This window comes from Ochotona curzoniae, unplaced genomic scaffold, assembly GCF_017591425.1.
Source record: "Ochotona curzoniae isolate NIBS_2020 unplaced genomic scaffold, NIBS_Ocur_1.0 contig_3368, whole genome shotgun sequence".
Lineage (NCBI taxonomy): Eukaryota > Metazoa > Chordata > Mammalia > Lagomorpha > Ochotonidae > Ochotona > Ochotona curzoniae.
Genome location: NW_024465837.1, coordinates 3,000,690 through 3,020,686, shown reverse-complemented (window position 1 = coordinate 3,020,686; position 19,997 = coordinate 3,000,690). Strand labels below are relative to the sequence as shown.

The 19,997-nt window shown below is 44.9% G+C and overlaps 1 protein-coding gene across 1 annotated transcript in view; it reads right to left on the bottom strand.

Annotated features, from left to right (window-relative positions):
- NT5DC1 (5'-nucleotidase domain containing 1) overlaps positions 1 to 18,882 on the bottom strand; it is a 117,303-nt gene extending 98,421 nt beyond the window's left edge. Inside the window, exons 1-4 of the mRNA XM_040979972.1 lie at positions 18,687 to 18,882; positions 6,187 to 6,278; positions 5,025 to 5,096; positions 3,648 to 3,754 (exon numbers count right to left, since the gene is read on the bottom strand). Of these exons, the coding sequence (XP_040835906.1) occupies positions 3,648 to 3,754; positions 5,025 to 5,096; positions 6,187 to 6,278; positions 18,687 to 18,779 (364 nt within the window). The 5' untranslated portion in view covers positions 18,780 to 18,882. The remainder of the gene's footprint in view (positions 1 to 3,647; positions 3,755 to 5,024; positions 5,097 to 6,186; positions 6,279 to 18,686) is intronic.
- Between the last annotated feature and the right edge of the window lie 1,115 nt (positions 18,883 to 19,997).

The window sequence follows — 19,997 nt, the reverse complement described above, 5'->3', positions numbered from 1 at the left end:
TCAAGTCCTTGGGCAGCTTTGTCCATGTGGGAAATCTGCAGGAAGCTCCTGTTGCCTGGCTTCAGACCGACCTGACTGTAGCTGCTGTGGCCATCTGTGAGGTGAAGCAGCGAATGGAAGATCTCTCTATGTAACTTTCTCCTTCTCTGTAACTTTGACTTTCAAATAAATAAAAATAAATCTTGAAAAGAAGAAAGTCCATTGGATACCTGTGGGGAGCTGTGCAGTTGGGTCAGATGGCATGGGTGTGTGATGTGCACCACTCCTCAGTTAGCAAGGCTGCGAGGAGTTTCTGGCTGCGAGACAAGGCCTGCCAGAATGTCTCTGGTCACCTCATTGCTGCCTCACCCACTGTATGGAACTCAATCACCTCTCTGATGTTTCACAGAATTCTTCTGAGGGTGTTGTTTTTTGGCTACTGTAAAGTGATTCCTGTAACTGGTATGACATCTCAAATTGATCAATCATGTTATGATAAAAACACCTTTAGTAACGTAAGGCTATGACACATAGCTAAAAGTATACAATAGTACAATTGAGCCCACTATGTTTCCAAACATCCTGTCATGTGCCCACTTTTGTCCTGAAGTTTGCCCTAGTAAGTAATGTTTTCCTTAAGAAATGGCTTGATAATATCCTGGAACAGAGGGCAATCCTGGAGGTACAAAGAGTTTGTTTACCAGAAACCTCGAACTGGTAGAACACATGAAATGACACATTTTAGTTTCTCACCACAGAAAGCAAAAGTATATGGGGCATCTTTTATAAGGAAATAGAGATTTTAAGCCATTTTGAGGAGGTTCACATCTATCTTACATTGGCACTTATATTTAGGGAAAGAAAACAGTTTATAAAGATAAAAGAAAGTTTCTTGTAAAAGCCCTCTGTTTGTAGATTGGCTGAATTGCCTTGATCCCTTTCACTGCCCTTTAACAAAAGAATGAAAAACAACTGAATCAGCACTAGGTGAAGGTGACAGTAATTAATGCATGATTTGATAAGATTTAGCAAAGAATCTGTTATAGGCTTTTATAAAATCCTTTCATTTATGATCTTTCAATTCTGCACTCTTAATATTTTAGGCAATATTAGTTTTATTGTGTTTAGCAAAAACTGATTTTGAGTATAAGTAAGCTACTTGTCACTATGTAACTGCATGCGCTGTCAACAGCAGAGTTCCTGGCTTTAGCCAGGTGATTGCGGGTTTCAATGAGTAATGGTTTGTTGAAAATGTTTCCTTAGAAATAGAAAAAATTTTTAGGATTGTTTCTTTCATTTTTCATTACATCATGGTTATGAAAATGCAACAACTGGATGTTGTGCAAAAGCTTGTGATGATTTATGTATAAATAAAGAAGGCAACTTTTCTGAGTTGTCCATTATGAGCATCAAGCCATAAGGGTCCGTGTCTTATCTCTTTCTATCATCTCGCCAATCCATGCATCCTTTGCAAGCTCTCAGTCAGCCGGAGCTGGTCTCCAGCAGATACCAGTGCATGCCAGCAGGTAAAAAATGAGACCAAAAAACCCACATGTGTGTGCCGATACCACAAGTTTTCCAAGTTTAGATGTTCTCTATTTCAGGCCTGGTACAATGGCTCAGTGGCTAAATCTTTGCCTCACCTGCACTGGGATCCCTTATGTGCGCGGGTTCATGTCCCGACTGCTCCATTTGCCATCCAGCTCCCTGCTTGTAGCCTGGGCAGGAAGTAGAGGATGCCTCCACACACCCACTCAAGTTGAGAAAATATGTGTCTTTGTATACTTTGAAGAAAAATAATAACCTTTGGAGAGAGAATTCTGTAGCGACAGGAGTTGGGAAAAAATAAAGAGCAATTATCCCCAACTGCACGCTCAGAGTCTTTCTGTTAATGTAAGGTACTGGATTGTAGAATTGCAGGCTGTTAGGATTCATAAAAGAAGGAAATCCCTTTCACAAATTTTTATATAAGTATTATTTACTAAGGCGCTAGCTTTCTCTGAATAATTTTGAAAAACATGTCTCAATTATGTGTCCTAGTGTGACCACTGTGCACCCTGACTGGGCACATTTCTGCAAGCAACCCAATTAAGAGCAGACAAATTTCAAGACGACTGTTAGAAGCTCCTGGGGAATTAAATACTAGAGGGAAGCTGTAGCATGAAAGTGGCAGCGCCCTCTAGTGGGTGAAATTAGCAAACAGGCGGTATCCTAAGAGGCAAATGTTCTTGTTTTTGTTTATTAAGTACGAAATATCACTTTCAAATAGTCTTGATCTTGAAGGAATTCAAGTAAAAGAGTGAGCTATATTTACACACACACACTTTTCTGGGGCTAACATCTGGAGAGGCAATATTGTTCTCTATCATCACTTGAGTAAAAGGTTATCTGCCCATTTGATTTGATATGTATGAAAGCCAAACAATTCTCTCAAAGGGAAGCAAATGCAATGAAGCAAACACAGTAGTGACAAAAACCAATTAAACTATTTCCAGGTTACTGTGGGAGGAAAGGTACATTTCAATATTGGATCATAAGAGCAGAATAATAAGTTAGCATTATTAAGAGGCTAAAAAAAAAAAAAGATCAAATAAAACTAGCAATTAGAAAGTCCGCATGTTCCTAAAACAGCTCAACAACAATCTCCTATTAATTTATACATGTGTTGGCCTGTAAATAATTCTTAAAAAAAAAAAAAGCCTGCTTTACAGGTATCCACGATGAAACTCAAGTTGGGAAAAATAAACCTATGTAAAGTAATTGAAAGTAAAGGAGAGTATGGGTAGGCATTTAGGCTGTCAAAATGCCACTTGAGATGTATGCATCCCACACTGGGATGCTGGGGCTCCGTCTGCAGCTCCTGAGAGGCAAGAACTCAGTCCCTGCCATCTACGTGGGAGACCTGGATCATGTCCCTCACTGTGGGCATTTTGACAGCGAAACAGTGGATGGTATGTTCCTTTTCTGCCTCCCAAATATATAAAGTTAAGAAACATTTAAGCCTGATACTGCTATCGGCAGTAAGCAAGAGAATTCTAGAAAACAAAAGTTGCGTAACAGGTATGTGTGTATTAGCTTGGGAGATGGATATGGGAAAGTAGGCTGAACAAGTAACAAATGTATAAAACATAAGGGACAGCTAGTAAGTATTATTCCAAAGCGCTAGTCGTCTTCTCTTTTTCTTTAAAGGATTTATGTATTTATTTGAAAGGCAGAGATATAAGACGGTGAAACGTCTGATGGTTCACTTATCAGATGGTCACAAACATGGGCCGGGCCAGGTTGAAGCCAGAAACTTCCATGAGAGTGGGCCATCCTCCTCTGCTTTCCCAAGAGTATTAGCAGGGAGCCGGACTGGAAGTGGCACTCTCATGGAGTGGGGTTTTACCTGCTGCGTTACAATGCTAGTCCTCTTTTACTTCAGAAAAAGGGAAAAGGAATATTCAGAAAACCACTAAGTCAAACTGTGTGAAAATGTTGCTAACAGCTGCCAAACCAAAAAAGAAAAAAAAAAAAACTCGAAAAAATATTGATCATATTTCTGTAAACTCAAAAGCTATTTACTGATGTAAACTGCCCATCAGGAGGGTAGGAGAGGTTCAGCTCTGTGTGCAGGGGACCCAGAACAAAATCGGGAGCAGATGGCAGGACCACTCCTCGTGTCCTACCTGAGTGGCAAAGCATGCCAGTGTCCGACACGAAGTGCTTCCACTTCTTCTTGCCATACGCCTCTGCCAGTGCCTCTGGAGTCATCATCTTGGTGCCATGGCTTGCCCTAGTTTAGGGAGATGAACATCATGAATGGTCTCCTTCCGTTGGCATTCCAACTGGTGACTCCCACTGCCACCAAAGCTCCCAGAAAGTTTGGTTCCTTCCTGTTTTTCACTGGAAGCCTTTCTTTTTCAAGCTTCTACAGGGTGTTTTGTTGACAGAGATAAGCTAACACATGCAGGAGAGACTGCGTGAGAGCTGGAACTTGAATGGAGGGGACAGACACACCAGGAAGGGGGATTTTGCACGGGGACCAGATAGACATAGGAAGGAGAGAAGCATCATGGATTGCTTTTCATTCCTTTAACCATGACTGAACTTAGCTGAGAACACTGCAGGAGCTAAGGCTGCTCTCCATACGTATATATGCATGCACTCATACACATACACTCTACAAACCTCAGAAAAACCTGCAAATAAGTCAGAAAACAAGCAGAGATAGGGCCACACACATTCTAGCTAGGTACATCCTAGGGGAAAGTGTGAAAAAAAAATTGTTATTAGGTAAACAGAAAAGATTTATCAAATGGGAAAGTATAAATGGGTACAGAGAGTAACCTGTTCTAGAATCTCCTCTTTTTTGACTCTGATCATGTTGGCATAAATAAGAAAGGGCCTAACTTCATTGTCTGTTAACTGGCCTGTAGCATCAGGACTGGGGAGTGGGGAAGCAGGTGCTCCTTACTGCCCACTGGAAGAATCAGCACAGCAACAGCAGCCCTTCTGTACTGTGTGCCATACCCTTAACAGTGCTGCAGAGAAGCTGGGCCCAGAGCGGAGGGGAGGAGGAAAGCCAGCACTGAGTGTGGGTGGCGGGGGCTGACGCAGTGGGAATTGTTCAGAACATTTCTACAGGGAGCTGAAAAAGCATGATTGCTGTAGGATATGAGAAAATGTGGGCAAATGAGAGAAAAAAAATGAGGTTTGTATAGAGCACCAAACTACCCAATAGCCTTTCTTTTCTTCTTTTCCACCCTTATTCAAAGCACTTCTATACTCAGCTAAATTACACAAAATAAATTCCCAGACTCTTGCCGTGAGTAGTAGTCAAGGAGATGAAGAAATGAATTAAACTTGAAGGAATTAAACCTTTAAATCTAATGCTCCCAGCTTTGTATTTAAACAGGTCACATGCAAAAGACATGCAGGTGGAGAAGCTCACACATTTGAATCAAAATGTTACTTCTATTTAAGTCATAACTAGAAGTTCATATGCTACAGAGAAACAGTGTCCTAAGCAGTCAAGTTTTGACTTCGCAGTGAAATTGCCTTACCTAAGCACAGAACCATCATCTGCAAGTTTTATGAAGGTTCCGTCTTCCAGATCCAATGCCAATCCCTTGCAACTGGAACAGAAAAGTTTAACTATCAATCAGATCATACTTTCCGCTAACCTAAGAAACACTGGTCTTACAAAAAAAAAAAAAAAGTCACAGTGCTAAAGGGATTCTGAAGTGAGTTTCCCACAGCAGTTACGCCAGGGCTTTCAATGTGTACATCCCATAATGTAGTGCTTGGACTCAGCTCCTGGCTCTCCTCCCAAGCCCTCGGAATTTGCCTCAATGTAGGCCAAGTTTTCAGACATTTCCCTGGCAGGGAGGGGGAGGCAAGGTATATTACCAAAGACCATTATTAATAGAAATTCAAATTCTAAGCTTTAGGTTCTGGTCTAAGAAAAGACGTATGGCATTTGGGAAGAAAATTAAGTGCAGACTCATTATTACAAATAAAAATAGTGAGGAAGTTTAGTGTAAGAGACAATAAATACCTGAATTAAGCAAAAACTGCCAATCTTGAGAAGCATTATTTGTTTTCTCTAAAATAAAATTTTCAGTGTCAGTAGTTTAACATAATGAAACATTTCTGTTTTACAATACAGGTAAACTGTTACAAACAGGGAAAATGATATGTGATGAACTCCAGGCATGGAATTTTCATGCGTTTCAGGATCATTTTTACTTTTAAACTGAATAACTTAAGTCACTGAAAAATTCACTCATTTTTGTTATTTCGTGAAGAAAGAAGACAATGATAATTTTTGGACACTGAGGATCGCAAGTCAAGAAGGGAATGAACACTAAGAATCTTAGGATTTCAAATTACGGAAAAGCAAATGTCCGAGCTCGGAGACTGGTTCCTCCTCTTCCCTAACAGTTCCTAATGTGAAGAGTAACAAAGTTCTTAAAACTGAAACTCTCAATTATGGTCAACCTAAACCAGAAAAACCCCAAATTATTCAACACACTCTTAGCTTATTTCCAGGTTCTCCATGAAAAGACAATTCATTAAACACTCATTTTCAATGTATAAGGCATTCGGTCCTTTGACTCCAACACACATTTCATTTTCTGCCTTCATAGAAGAGGCGATATTAAATATTTTATCAGCAGCAATTAAAACCTCAGGAAATACATGGAGTTTAAAAAGAGAACTCACCAGAAATCCCAGTCCTCAGGGGTCACAGTGAGTAATTCCTTATGGTAGCCTTTCTCCTTGACCAGGAACTGAGCAAAGCTATTATAGATGAGCTGCAAATAAGGGGAAGGGGAAAAAGGAGATTAAATTTCACAGATGTAAAACACCAAAGGATCAGTGGTGAGGGTATGTAGGAGAGAAATATGTCCAAGTATGTGTATTGTAGTTTAATTCAAATCCTTTCACAAGCAAGCTATCAGGTCTCGCAGGTTCTACAGAGATATCCCACTCAAAAATTACAAATCAATACAGAATTACACAATCAAGGAGAATTAATCATCTAACTCCTGAATTCTAATAGGTTTGAGATTCCAATTAGGATTCATCAAAGCTCTCTAAACTTAACACATTACGAAGATGGTAAACATGTGAATATCATTTTTATAGCCATCCATGGTCCCTCCTTTTACAAATGGCCCATCTCAGAGACTCTCAAGGTGAAATACACATGGAACAAGGATTTAAAGGAGCATGCAGGCCCTAACCAACACAGAAAATATATCTTATTTTTCCAGCAAAAGGAAAACAACAAATTGAGGAAAAAGGGCAAAGGAAGTCTTTGGAACAGAGCACTATGATGAATACATGGTGACACATCTTCTGATTTCTTAAAACAATAAAATGTTAGTTTTCTGAGTGAATCCTCTTAAGGAGGTGGCTCAATTTACTCTAACATCAGCCCTCAGTACTGAAAACTCTTGTTTTAGGCCATTGTCAGATACACGTGAACCTGAGGCTGAAGCTCAGTCTCTGGTTGGGATGAGCAGTGTCTAAGACAACACACTGAACACCAGGCCCTTCTTGTGTAAATGCTAACACTTGGCAGGCTTTTAGAGCACGCTGTGCCACAGAGGGAAAGGCTCCAAGACATGGGAGGAACATTGGAACAGTGAGAGCTATACTGATACCTGGCAGATGAGAAAGCGTGGGCTTAGGGTTAGTCCACTCAGGCAGGCCCAGCTGAGAAGGCTGTAACACAGCTGCTGTTCAGGGCCTTGGTGTCAGGGGACGAGTGTGAAGAGAGCAAAAGTTCCTTAATAGAGCTGCTCTCTGTTGTTGGGCTAATCATTACACACACACACTGAAATGAAGAGTACCACGACCCTAATCCAGGTCAAGTGCTAACACAACCACATGATACTAAATCTATCTCTGTAGAGTTCTCAACCCTGGAGGTGGTGCTTCTTAAAACTATATGGATAGGGCCAGCATTGTGGCATAGTGTGTTAAGCCCACTGCCTAACATGTCAATACCCATATGGACAATGCTGGGAGTCGCAGTTACTCCACTCCAATCCAGCTCCCTGCTTGTGGCCTGGGAAAGCAGTAGAGGATGACCCAAAGCCTTGGGACCCTGCACCTGCGTGGGAAACCTGGAGGAGGCTCTGGGCTCCTGGCTTGGGATTGGCACAACTCTGGCTGTTGTGGCCACTTAGGGAGTGAATCGGGATGAAAGATCTTCCTCTCTGTATATCTGACTTTCCAATAAAAATAAAATAAATATATATATGCCTGGGATGTGGCATTTGCCCTTTTCCATGAGATTGGTGGCCAGTTTTAAGTCACCAATAGTCCATCTTCCTGCATCCATTCTAGAAATTTAACAACTGGTCTCACAAGCCTCTAACAGCCAGTTATTTTGCATCGTTAAAGTTGCCTCTGGCCAAGGTAAATTATTCAGCTTGGACAACTGGAGTTTCTCACCCCTTGACAACAGTGAGATACAGGCATGTGATCCAAGCAAGGTCCCATTCCCTCCTGCAAGAAAGGAGCTCTTCCCATCAGGGCTCCCACAGGGTCCTGCCCAGCTGCATTCCCGTCTATGTGGAGGAGACAGTTACGTATTTCAAGTGCACTTGAAAGAATTTATGGAAAAAGTAATGAAAAGGAAGTTGGTGTCAGGGGCCACATGCAACAAGGAGCGGGAAAAGTGGTGCTGAGAAAGGCAAAAGAGTCTGTGTTTCTGTGCTCCCTATTCCAGCCCCCAGGCCTTCATTCTTGACACTGTTCTCCTGATTACGTTGGCCCCCCCTCCAACCACCAGAGCATGGGGCCCTCAAGACTTTGCTCTCCCAGTCTCAGCTGCCTCCTAGTCTCCTATGACTAATACTGCACACTTCACAGTGGTTACAAATCACTGCCCTGTGGGCCAAATGCAGCCCACAAATTACGTTTGGTTCCCACTGAAGGCTGCCAAATAAAACAAAGATTACTAGGTAAATTTGATTTTCAGATATGCAACAAATAACTTCAGGATGAACATATCCCAGGTAATATCACAACTTGAAAATCAATTTTAACTGAAGTATCCTGAATTCTTAGCTAAACCTGCCAATGCTATAATCCTGCTAGGTTGTAAAAGGAGGTAATTAAATAAAAACTGTAAGGATCTCTCATTCTATTTCAGATTTCTAGTATACCAAAACTGAATCGGATCTGGCAAAAACGGTGCTCTGATTTCTTCATGGTGCATGCTGGCAGGAATGGGTACTCTCTCTGCTACTCCCTTTTAGAACTGCCTGGTACCAGAACACAAGTGTCAGCCACTGTCTTTCAGGATTCTTTCCTGCAGGCCCAGTGGCGTTGCACACCCATCTCCCTGTCTACAGAAACTCTGCATGTGTTGAATAGCCAGGACACTGGTAGTTACAGCACCCTATCAAGGCACAGTCCTCACAGACTTCTCTAGCATCTTGCCCCACAACTCCTTGCCATGTGAACAGAACCACAGTACACCAGCTGTTGCTTTTCCAGACCTTGTTATATATGCTCAGCCTGAAGGGCTTCTCCTCAACTCTCCATCTGCCACTTCCAACTCCTTTGCTAGGGACTCAGCTCCATTGCTTCCCTCCATGCTTTACAAAACACAGGCCAATGGGCCCGGCGCGGTGGTGCAAGTGGTTAAAGTCCTCGCCTTGCTCGCCTGGGATCCCATATAGGCGCCAGTTCTATCCCGGCAGCCCCGCTTCCCATCCAGCTCCCTGCCTGTGGCCTGGGAAAGCAGTCGAGGACGGCCCAAAGCTTTGGGAACCTGCACCCGCGTGGGAGACCCGGAAGAGGCTCCTGTCTTCGGATCGGCATAGTATCGGTCCGTTGGGCTCACTTGGGGAGTGAATCATTGGCCGGAAGATTTTCCTCTCTGTCTCTCCTTCTCTCTGTATATCTGCCTTTTCAATAAAAAAAAAAATAAATAAATAAATCTTAAAAAAAAAAAAAAAACACAGGCCAAGCAGTAGTGTGGGACATACCTGCACAGGCAGCATGTAGGCCAAGGGGAAAAGCTCAGAGCCAATCTAGCCATGGGTTACCACTTCATCTTTCTGTGCCTCATTCTTATCTCTTAATGGACAGTGATGCTGATAGCGTCCCTACAGGGTGCCATAAGGAATACATCAGTTCACAGAAGCTGAGCCATTATTAAAATAGTGCCTCTGCTATTTTAGCTATGAAAATATCCATTATTTATGTAATCACTCCACAATTATTTATTGGGTCTTGTATGTACCCAACACTAAATCTGGCACACAGAACACAAAATAAATTCAACAGACACCTGCCAAGAAGTCATTGCTCCAGGATCTAGTGCAGGATTCCAGTAGATAAACAGCAGGATTCCAATAGATAAACAGGACTGGGAAGGAAGGGAAGTGTGGAGGGAAGGGGAAAGGTCCCCAACAGGACGGCTTTAAAGATGAGACTTAACAAAAGTTACTGTGAGGACAAAGCACTCCTAAGCCAGCAACAGTGTGCAACAAGATTCAGATCATTGATCTTTTACTCTCCAGAGACTGCTGCAACAACAGTATTATCCCTTCACTGTGTTACAATGCTCAGCACATTGCCAGTGTTTAGGAAAACACTGCTATACCACGCATGATTCCATATTTGCTAGTTTACTGCTTTCAACCTTGAAACATGCATTTACAATGAAGGCATATAGGAAGGAATCCTTGTCTTTGGGGTTCTTCTGAAATTTCATGCTCATACATGCACAAAACTGGCTTTAACCTGACAGTAATTTAACAATACTCCCTCGAAATGACGGTGGTTGGAGAGGAGGCACACGAAAATGTGACCCAAGAGGCACTCTCATAGGGAAGAACAGTACGAATTCAAGATGGAAGAGAAGCTGTTGGAAAAGAATCCAGAAGGAAGACTTTAGTATGGTTACAACTAAGGAAACCAGACCTGCAAAGCAGCAAAGCAGAACTATACAAAACAGGAGAGTAGGCTTTAGTGTTTGTGCCCATGAAACGCACAGCAATCATTTAGTCATTGTTTTTAATCTTGGACAAGCATCTGAACTGGGTGCATGGACTTCACCACAAGGAAGAACAGCTGTTGCAGGGTGCAAGCGAGATCACACCAGACATGCCTAAGGTTCATTAAGGAGTCTTTATTAACCAAGCCTGGTGATAATAGAGCACAATAGCAAACCACAAATCCATACAGCAATCCAACCAAACATAATCCCAAAAGGAACAAATGGTCATTATCCTTAAGTCCATGCATTAAGCTGAAGACCTATGTCCCAGCTTCCCAAACAACACAAGTTATCCTAAGAGACATGCAACAAATAACCTGGACACACTTTCAAAGCTGCAGACATTTGCCTTTCCCTGGCTTCTCTGCCCACATTCAATCACTGCTAGGCCTCACCTCTCCTGGAACTCCTGACAGCACACAAGCCAGAAACAATATTCTTATATCCATTGTCTCGTCTAAGCAATACACAGGGACCATGCTTAGGGGATTGCCTGTCCTGGGTGGGAAGGAACAGGAACTGGGCTTGTAGCTAAAAAGACTAATTGGACTCATCTGCATCCAACTTCCCGGCCGAATTAGGACGTGGGGGGAAGAGTATAGAAGGAGAGGTGAAGGAACAATCACTGGCTGCACTCCATAACATTCCCCACTTCTCTTCCAACACCTGAGTGAAATCATAGACTCAGTCACATGTAGTCCAGAACACTGGCAGGGTCCTAAAGTTTAACTTTCTAATGCTTGTATCCCAGAGTTCCCATTCATTTGGCAGAGAAGCATCATGACAGAACCACAGTCTTATCCTTAAGGGTACTCCAGTGTGTTGAACAGTCTATTTTTCTTCCGGGTCAGATGTGGCCTTCTTTAGCTTGGTATGGTGAATTCAGGAGTTGATTTCAGCCACCTTCATGGCCATAGGAGTGTTCAGGATCACCAGGTAAGGTCCTTTCCAGCAAGGTTCCAGGGTTTGTGGGTGATGTCTCTTAACCCACATGATGTCTCTGGGTTGGTACACAGGGGTGGGAGTCCTGTCAGTATCCACTGCAGGCTGAGGGAGTGACTTCCAAGCTCATGACCCTGAACTAGCTGCCTAATTTACCATATTCCCCCTTAGAGACTTCCCAACCCTTAATTCTAAGGATTGCTGAGGGATGCAGAATCATATCTTCTGTAGCTGCTTCCTGCTGATTAGGGGTGTAGGCCCTGCCTTTCTGGGGTTGGGAAGTCTCTTCCTATCTCATCTAGTTCATGGATCCATCTCATGAGCAGTCACTGCCGATAGCTATGCCCCGACATGGTCCGCATTCTCACAAGTATTTGCTGGATTCTGAAATATACACAATTTCAATCACTATGAGCAAAACTGGAAAAAAAACATTCTAAGGCCAGTCAGTTAACTGTTTAGACAGAGTATCCACAGATTTCAGTATCTGCTAGAAAAGCTGATCTTTTTTCCAACTGTTAGGTTCTATGTAAAGCAGTGAATTTTCAGCCTGAGCTTCTATAGCATCATACCTGTTTTTCTATGCAATCCATCAACTGTCCTATAAAATCAGCATAAGATTCTCTGGCTCCTTAGATGACTTTTGTATAACTGCCTGCAAATTCAGGTCCTGTGTCAACTTTCTCCCAGGGCCACAATGCTACGTCCCATATATGAGTAGGCACAGCTTTAGGTAGCTCTGCCTGGTGCTCTGTAGTAATCCACTGCCCATCTCCAACCAAAATATCGTAAGGCAACTGATCTCCTTCAGGGAGTTGCTGACATGATGCTCCCAAGGATCGCAATTTTTTTCTTAGCCATACCACTCCTTCATATTTTAAGTTTACGACAACTCCTAAGACACAGGTCCTGCATGGGAAGTCAGTACACAGTGGCTCTTGTGAATTTTTAAAATAATTTTACTTAGTTGATTAGGGTACAAAGGGTCAAGAGCTACAGGAAAGTGGGTAATGCCATTGTTTCCACACTAATATCATTTTTTTTCCCCTTGTATCTAGGGTCAGGGGAGAAACAATGAGAAAAGCCCCACCCAGCCTCCCACTCATCCCAGTCCCTGATGTGAGGCACGCTCTGAGGGTCCTGCTCAAGCAGTTTTGATAGTTCAACAGTTCTGAATTGCTGCCAATCTTGCCATTCCAGTCATGATTAAACCTATTCAGAATTCACTGGCTGACATAGCCCTTCGTGGTTGGGGTTCTGAGATCAGCAGTTCAGTTGGAGGGATCTCCAGAGAAACTTCATCTGAGATGATCCCAAACCTTATTCTTGTGTGAGTTTGCCAGTACAGGGTCCAGCAACATCTGTTGCCCCAATCACCTTATGTACATGCTAGTCCTTGCAATTGCTGGGTCAATTCTGTTCCAGCCCTATCTTCCACTTGAACCAATGGGTGTTGTAGTCCAGCTCGGACCTACCCACTTCATACTTGGTCCTCAAGCAAACCAGTGGGAGGTGCAACATAGTTGGGGCGACTCCCCAAAACCCCCACCAGGCCTACCACCTACCCTGGTTCCCATGCTTGCCAGTACATACAGCCGGCTTGTTCAGTCTGTCCCACATCCCATTTAGCTCTCGTACTAGTCAATGGGCATTGAAGCCTAGTTCAACCCAACCCAACCTACTATCTGGCCCACACACATCCTGGCAGGTGCCTTTCTGTCTAACTATCCCTGCCCCTGTCCTGGTTTTTGTGCTCTCCAGTAGGAGTGGTAACCCATGAGGGACGTGCACACTATCTCCCTGCTAGGCCACTCCCACTCCCAGGTTATGCACTCTCCAGGTGGTTCTGGAATCTAACTTGACAGAATTAGCTTCCAGTGCCGGCCTCTGCCATCTGATGCTGCGGCAAAGCCCAACCAACCCTCACCCACTCTAATTTTTGCTTGCACCAGTCAGAACAGTCAGCCCAGCCTGACTTTTCCCTGATGTAGTCCACATGAGGCCCACACGTGTTGTAGCCCTGCCTGGTCTGGTCTGCCCCCACCCCAAAGCATGTTCTCCAGTGGGAGTGGTTGTCAGCTGGGGAGTCCACATTCCCCCTGCCAGCTTTGCCTCCTCCCCCCAGGTTCTCACGTGTGCTGTTTGGGTGCTGCAACCACATCTGGTACGGCTCACCTCACCTCACCTTGGCATTGCTTAATGTGCAGTGGTATATGTTGCTACTGAAGCTGGCCCAATGCACACTCTATGCTGGTGCTTGGATTCGCCAGCAGTTGATGTGAACGGGTTCAGCCTGGTCTGCCCCTGACCTATGCCCATATGTATGCCAGTGGATATTTTCCTCTGGCCTGTTCTGGATTGCTCCCTCTAGTGGCTCTTGCACTCACTTGTAGGGACTGTGTCCCACAGTGGAGTTTCCCAAGCTCCTCCTTCAGAACTTCTCCCTGTGCTAGATCTTGCATGTACTGGTGGTTCCATGGACAAGCCCTCATCCAGTTCTTGGTATTGGATGTTTCAGCCCAGCCAAGGCTTGTCCATACCCAGACACTGCTCACACATGGCTTAGTAGGGGCAGAGACCCAGCCTAGTCTGTCCTACGTCTACCCAGGATCTCCAGAGCATCAGATGGTGCTGGCGTCTAGGCCAGTTTGGTGTACCCAGCTCCAGTCCACACTTGTGCCAAGGTAGATTGCAGCCATATCCAGACCAGAATGCAGCCTGCACTCCAGCCCCTGCGCCCTCCCGTGGGAATCCCAACCCAGCAAGAGTGTACTCTCACAGCTCCCCAACGAAGTCTATTCCCAGCCCTAGATTATGCGCGTGCCAGTAGGTTGCTCTGACTCAGTTGGCTTAGCCCCTCACCTGTCTTAGCCTTTGCCTTCGATGCTGTGGCATACTATCCCTGCCTCATGCAGACCAATTGGTGTAAGAGCCTAGGTCAGCATGACATGCGCTCCATCCCGATTTCTGTTCTTTTTGTAAGTTGAAATTTGCTTGGCCCTGCCTGCTCCACTCTCAGTTGCAGCTCGGCCCATCCCACATCCTATTTTGGGATGCACTTTCAGGTGGTGCTGCCTTGATCTGCCCAGATTGCCATCGGTTCCTTTGCCCATAAGTGATAGCAGGTGCCATGGTCACTCCTTGTTTAGCCCCTTGCCACCCCAGCTCGTGAACTAACCTGCAGGACTTGTATTTCCACAAGGTTGGGCCCACACTGCCCACACAGAGTCTACTCCCGGTCCAAGTTCTCTCGCATGCTGGTTAGTGTCTTGACCCTGCCAAATGTGACCAGTCCACTATTCCACCACCCAGTCAGGTAATGGTACCTAGCCCTGCCAAACAGGGCCCCATCCATAGCTTTGGTGTGGACTGGTGTGTAGCAGTCAGTGATGCTCTATGCTAACAGCCCATCTCAGGATTCCTAATTTGGCTGGTGAATCAGTTTGGCACAAATAAATCTTATGGATACTCCTCTCCAAACCATCAGGTCTCAATCCCCACACTTGCCCAAAAGTTTCGTGACCCTGTTACTGGGAATCACCCAGAATTGATCTCTCACCTACACTAAAACTGGCCTTATTCATGGGTGTCCCAAGACAGCAAATACATATCCTAAAAACCCCAGGGCTAGCCCAAAGCCTAGGCCTCAGGTCTGTCCCAGCAGGCGCATCCCCCATAGCCACCACACTGCAGGGAGCTGTAGCCTCCCCCAACCCCAAGGCCTGAACCCCTTCTAGTGAATTTAACAAATTAGCACTCTTATGTGTGACGTCAGTGATCACCTGAGGCTCTTGACACAGGATGCTTCAGCTGTGGAAGCCTCTTGAATCCACAACACCCCCAGGAATCCTTAGACAAAGCCACACACAAAGTGGAAGTTCTCTCCCCCAAAGAGAGAAACTATCTTTGATGGCTGCTTCTTTGCACTGGGGTGTGAACCACTGAGGTTCTTCATGGAAGGACACTCTTTGCAGCACTGTCCTGGCTTTCCACACCTCTTATACTCTCTTGTCATGCCAGACCAGAATGCCTTTTGGGCTGATTCTGAGGCCACTGAGTACTACTGAGATGTCAGTCTGAGTCTACTGTAAGAACTGCTTCCTGTTGGCACATTTTAACATTCCCTCATGTCTGAATTATCATTAAGCACTTACCCAATTAGTTGTCCTCATACAAATGTTATACCAATGAGAACTTAATGAGACTGAGAACAAATATTACTTCAAGAATTTAACAAACATAAAAGTGGGGACAAAAATAAATTTACTGGAGCTGGCTGGGAAGTCAACAGTCACCAGTTAAACAGAAACTTACCAATACAAAATTTCTGAATAAATGCCTCAAAGCAAAGGAGCAGAGGGAAACATTTATAACTTCTAGTTTTTCTAACAAATTAACTGTTTTCAGATATTTACTACCACACCTACATATTAATATTCAAAAGAACCTTTCTACAGATTTCAAATCAGATTTCAACCAATTCAGATATTAGCATATCATTAAAACTCATTCCTCAAATGTTCCAGACTTTCCCAACCTTTTATTCCAGAGTAATAACCATTCTCCTGCAGAAAAGGCATTTAAAAGTCCCAACATTTTTTAGAACCCTTTAACCACTGATGAACCATATTCCATCTGCCAACATCCTTGATTTATAATTTGAAACAATCCCTCTAAATAAAAGAACATGACAAATTTATTTTTTAAATATGCAAATAGACTTTTACCTTTGCGCAATTTGTACTTACTAACTATACGAAGACAACCCAGGAAACATACAAAATTACGTTACAGAAAACTCCAAAACCTAGTTCACAGTAATCATAAGGTTTAACATTCCCCAATCAGCAAACACAGACAGCCCGCATGCTAACAATTTCGAGATTTTCCTAAAGCAACTCTAGCTAGAAAAAGAGGCGCAAGAATTGAGATTACAAATTCATTCCATCTTAGGTTTCAAAGAGTTCCGAGGCTCAGTGCTGTTACTGCAAAACAAAACCTTTTCTTAAAATGCAGACAAGACAGATGTGAGGCCACACAATCCACCAGACGTAGAGAACCCAACATTTGGGACACCCAACCCAGATGGCCCGCATAACATCTTGTACGGTCTGGACTCAGAAGTTAAGCCGCGTGCAGCCTTCTTTACCAGTCCACTTATGAGTACTCCCAGAAACAGAATCAGATCATCAGACCATATAGCGAGTCCTGCTTATGGATAAAAACTCACCAGTGACCAGTCATACGGAACTGAGTGACTCCTCTTAAGGGTCAGTGTGAATCCCGTGAGCCAGAAAGTCAGGATCAGGTGCTGGGACCGTGTTAACCATCACAGTGGCCTCCCCAGACTATTGAGCCTGGTTCCAGAGCACAGGATGGCCACTGCCCTCTGACCAGGGATCTCTTATCTCGCTGGGGCCTCCAAATGTTGCAGGGTGCAAGCGAGATCACACCAGACATGCCTAAGGTTCATTAAGGAATCTTTATTAACCAAGCCTGGTGATAATAGAGCACAATAGCAAATCACAAGTCCATACAGCAATCCAACCAAACATAATCCCAAAAGGAACAAATGGTCATTATCCTTAAGTCCATGCATTAAGCTGAAGACCTATGTCCCAGCTTCCCAAACAATACAAGTTATCCTAAGAGACATGCAACAAATAACCTGGACACACTTTCAAAGCTGCAGACATTTGCCTTTCCCTGGCTTCTCTGCCCACATTCCATCACTGCTAGGCCTCACCTCTCCTGGAACTCCTGACAGCACACAAGCCAGAAACAATATTATTACATCCGTTGTGTTATCTAAGCAGTACACAGGGATCATGCTCAGGGGATTACCTGTCCTGGGTCAGTCAAGAGTAGAGGTACCAGAGTAACGGAAACAGCTGATCAGGAGAGTGAGTGAGTGAGCCCCCGTTTCACAGGCCTTTTAAAGGGGCTTGTGAGGGGAGTGGTTACACAACAATGCAATACCATCCCTTCCCAGTTGATAGATGAGTCACAGGTGGGCAGGAGCAAATACCTAAGTGTTGTGAGTTAAGGAGTTAATTGGCGCTCATTGGGATGGGCAGGAACAGGAACTGGGCTTGTAGCTAAAAAGACTAATTGAACTTATCTGCATCCAACATCCCAGCCGAATTAGGACGTGGGGGGAAGAGTATAGAAGGAGAGGTGAAGGAGCAATCACTGGCTGCACTCCATAACACAGCCCTGGTCTCTGGCTTCATCGCAGACCTCATCATTCACTGAGGTTTTCAAGGGCATTGGATGGTAATCATAAAAGCTGCCCTAGTGGCTGCTCTCAGCATCATACACCTAAGGCCCACTCAACCCTTGCATTAATCATTGGAGCCAAATCCAATAACAGCCTCATTTTAGAGATGGGAAAACAACATACTGATGAAGAAGCTTTCCAGTCACAGGGCGAGCACAGGTGGGTCTGGTATACTAAAACGCGGTTTGGCATACCGCTGTGCTCATAATCGGCTTTTTGCTGTATGGATGCTCTGATTTGCGACTATAAAAGTTCAGGTAGGGAGAAAGACCAGGAAGCTGAAGGTGTTGACACGGAATCTGAGCTACTGCAGCACGCATACTCCTCATGCCTGCAGAGGGCAGAGGACCCAAACTTCCCAAACTGTTGCTAAGATTAGTACTCGCATCGTTCAGAGCCCAGATTAGGTGCGCAATATGTAAAACTGGCGCTAAAATGTTGATGATTTCCTCTACCACTTGTCTTTCCAGAACATTACACAATCTCTCCTTGGCGGCACAGCTTAAACATTGGTGGATGTTGGGCTGGACGCAGGAAAAGAAATGTGCTGCCAAGAAAAGCCCCACTCCCAAATCAGGTGGCTGCACACACGTAGGGCTGGTGCACAAAACGACTTGCAGGGAAGTTCCAAAGCCCGGAGCATCTGCCACAAGGACACTTCCAGTCCCCTGGCCCTGCCCCTCATTTGCTCCAGAAAACGGTTCCCCAACATGATCTAGCATCATCTGTCTCTCCTCACCGATTATCCTCCCTCCCCTTCTCAAACTTGACTAAAGGTTATTAATAGACAGTCTTAAGGCTCGGGCACGGACTGGGACGCACACTTCCGCGCTGGCCCCGCCGTGGGCGGAGCTGTGCGCAAAGGCGCGGCGTTGCAGGCCTCTGGGGCCCGGCCTCCCGAGCACGGAGGCAATCCGAGCCGCAGCCGCCACGGAGGCTGCGCGCCTTGCGCTCCGGGAAGCCCGCGCCACTCACCGGCGCGCTCTCGGGCAGGTTGTAGCGACACAGAGTGTGGTCCAGGTCGAAGCCGACCACGTCGCAGGCGGCCAAGGAGAAGTGCTGAGCCATGGCTGCGAGGGAGCGGGGAAGCTCCGGCGAACGCCTCTGCCGGCCGGGGTGACGAGGCGCGCCCGGACGAGAGGCGGCTGGACCGGCCAGGCCGGGACGGGGCGGGGCGAGGCGGGGCTGCGGCCGTCCCTCGCGCATCCCGCGCCCGGCGGCGCCACCCCCGGCCACGCTTCCCCCGCCCCTCACGCGGCCGGCGTCCTGAGCCCCGCCCAGTCAGGGCGTCCTGGCCAGTGCCCGGGTACCTGAGCGTCTGCTGCTCCCGAATGGTGAGGGCGTGAGGTGACCGGGCGCGGTGCCGCTACTCCGGGAACTGGGGTGAGAGGGGGATGTGGGATGCAGCCAAGACTGATAGCTGGGAGCCCTTACTAAATGTTACCACAGAATTAACCAGGGCTCCCCTTCCGGTGTGGTGGAGGTTAGGGGAGTGGAAAGTTAAAGCAGACCCTTTTAGGCTTTGGCGTGGAATATTGTAGATTATAGACACTTTTTAAAAAAGCTACCAATATCCCTTTAATCTAGGATTAGCCTACAGTTTGGGGTAGACTTTTTGCTCACCGGATGAAATAGACTTACTTTTTCTAAGGGAATCCCTAAAGTACCTGTTCCCACAATTTTAAAATAGCTTGTTTTCCAAGGAGACTTTTGCATTCAACTATAGCCCAGCTAAACTTTGAGTCACCAAAGTAGGAAAATGGAAGAAAATTACTCTGTCAAATAAATTTATGAAATAGTTTGCAAAATGATATTGATTCAGGAAGCCGTACTGGTATTGATTATTAGGTAATGGTCCTGTTTTTTTTTTTTTTTAACTGTGCTTGCTTTTTTCTTTTTTCTGTGAAAGAACACCAGAAACGTCCTAAAAGCATGTAAAGCATACCACAGAAGAGTGAATTTTGCAAACCAAATTGTAAAGATTATTAGCAGCAGTTTGCTCAGTTCTCTCAGACTATGTAACTGGCATCATTTTAGATGTAGTGGTGAAAGGTTAATTCATAAAATACAGTGGGTGTCTGTGTCCCCTGGTTCCAGGCTTCAGATTGGCTCAGCTCTGTCCATTGTGACCACTTGGGGAGTAAACCAGCGAATGGAAAATCTCTGTCTCTCCTCTCTATAAATCCGATTTTCCAATAAGAGTAAACAAATCTTTAAAAATAAATACAAATGTATTTAAATGGCTTCTATTTTAAGAGTATGAGACCACGTTGTTTTGTGGGGAAA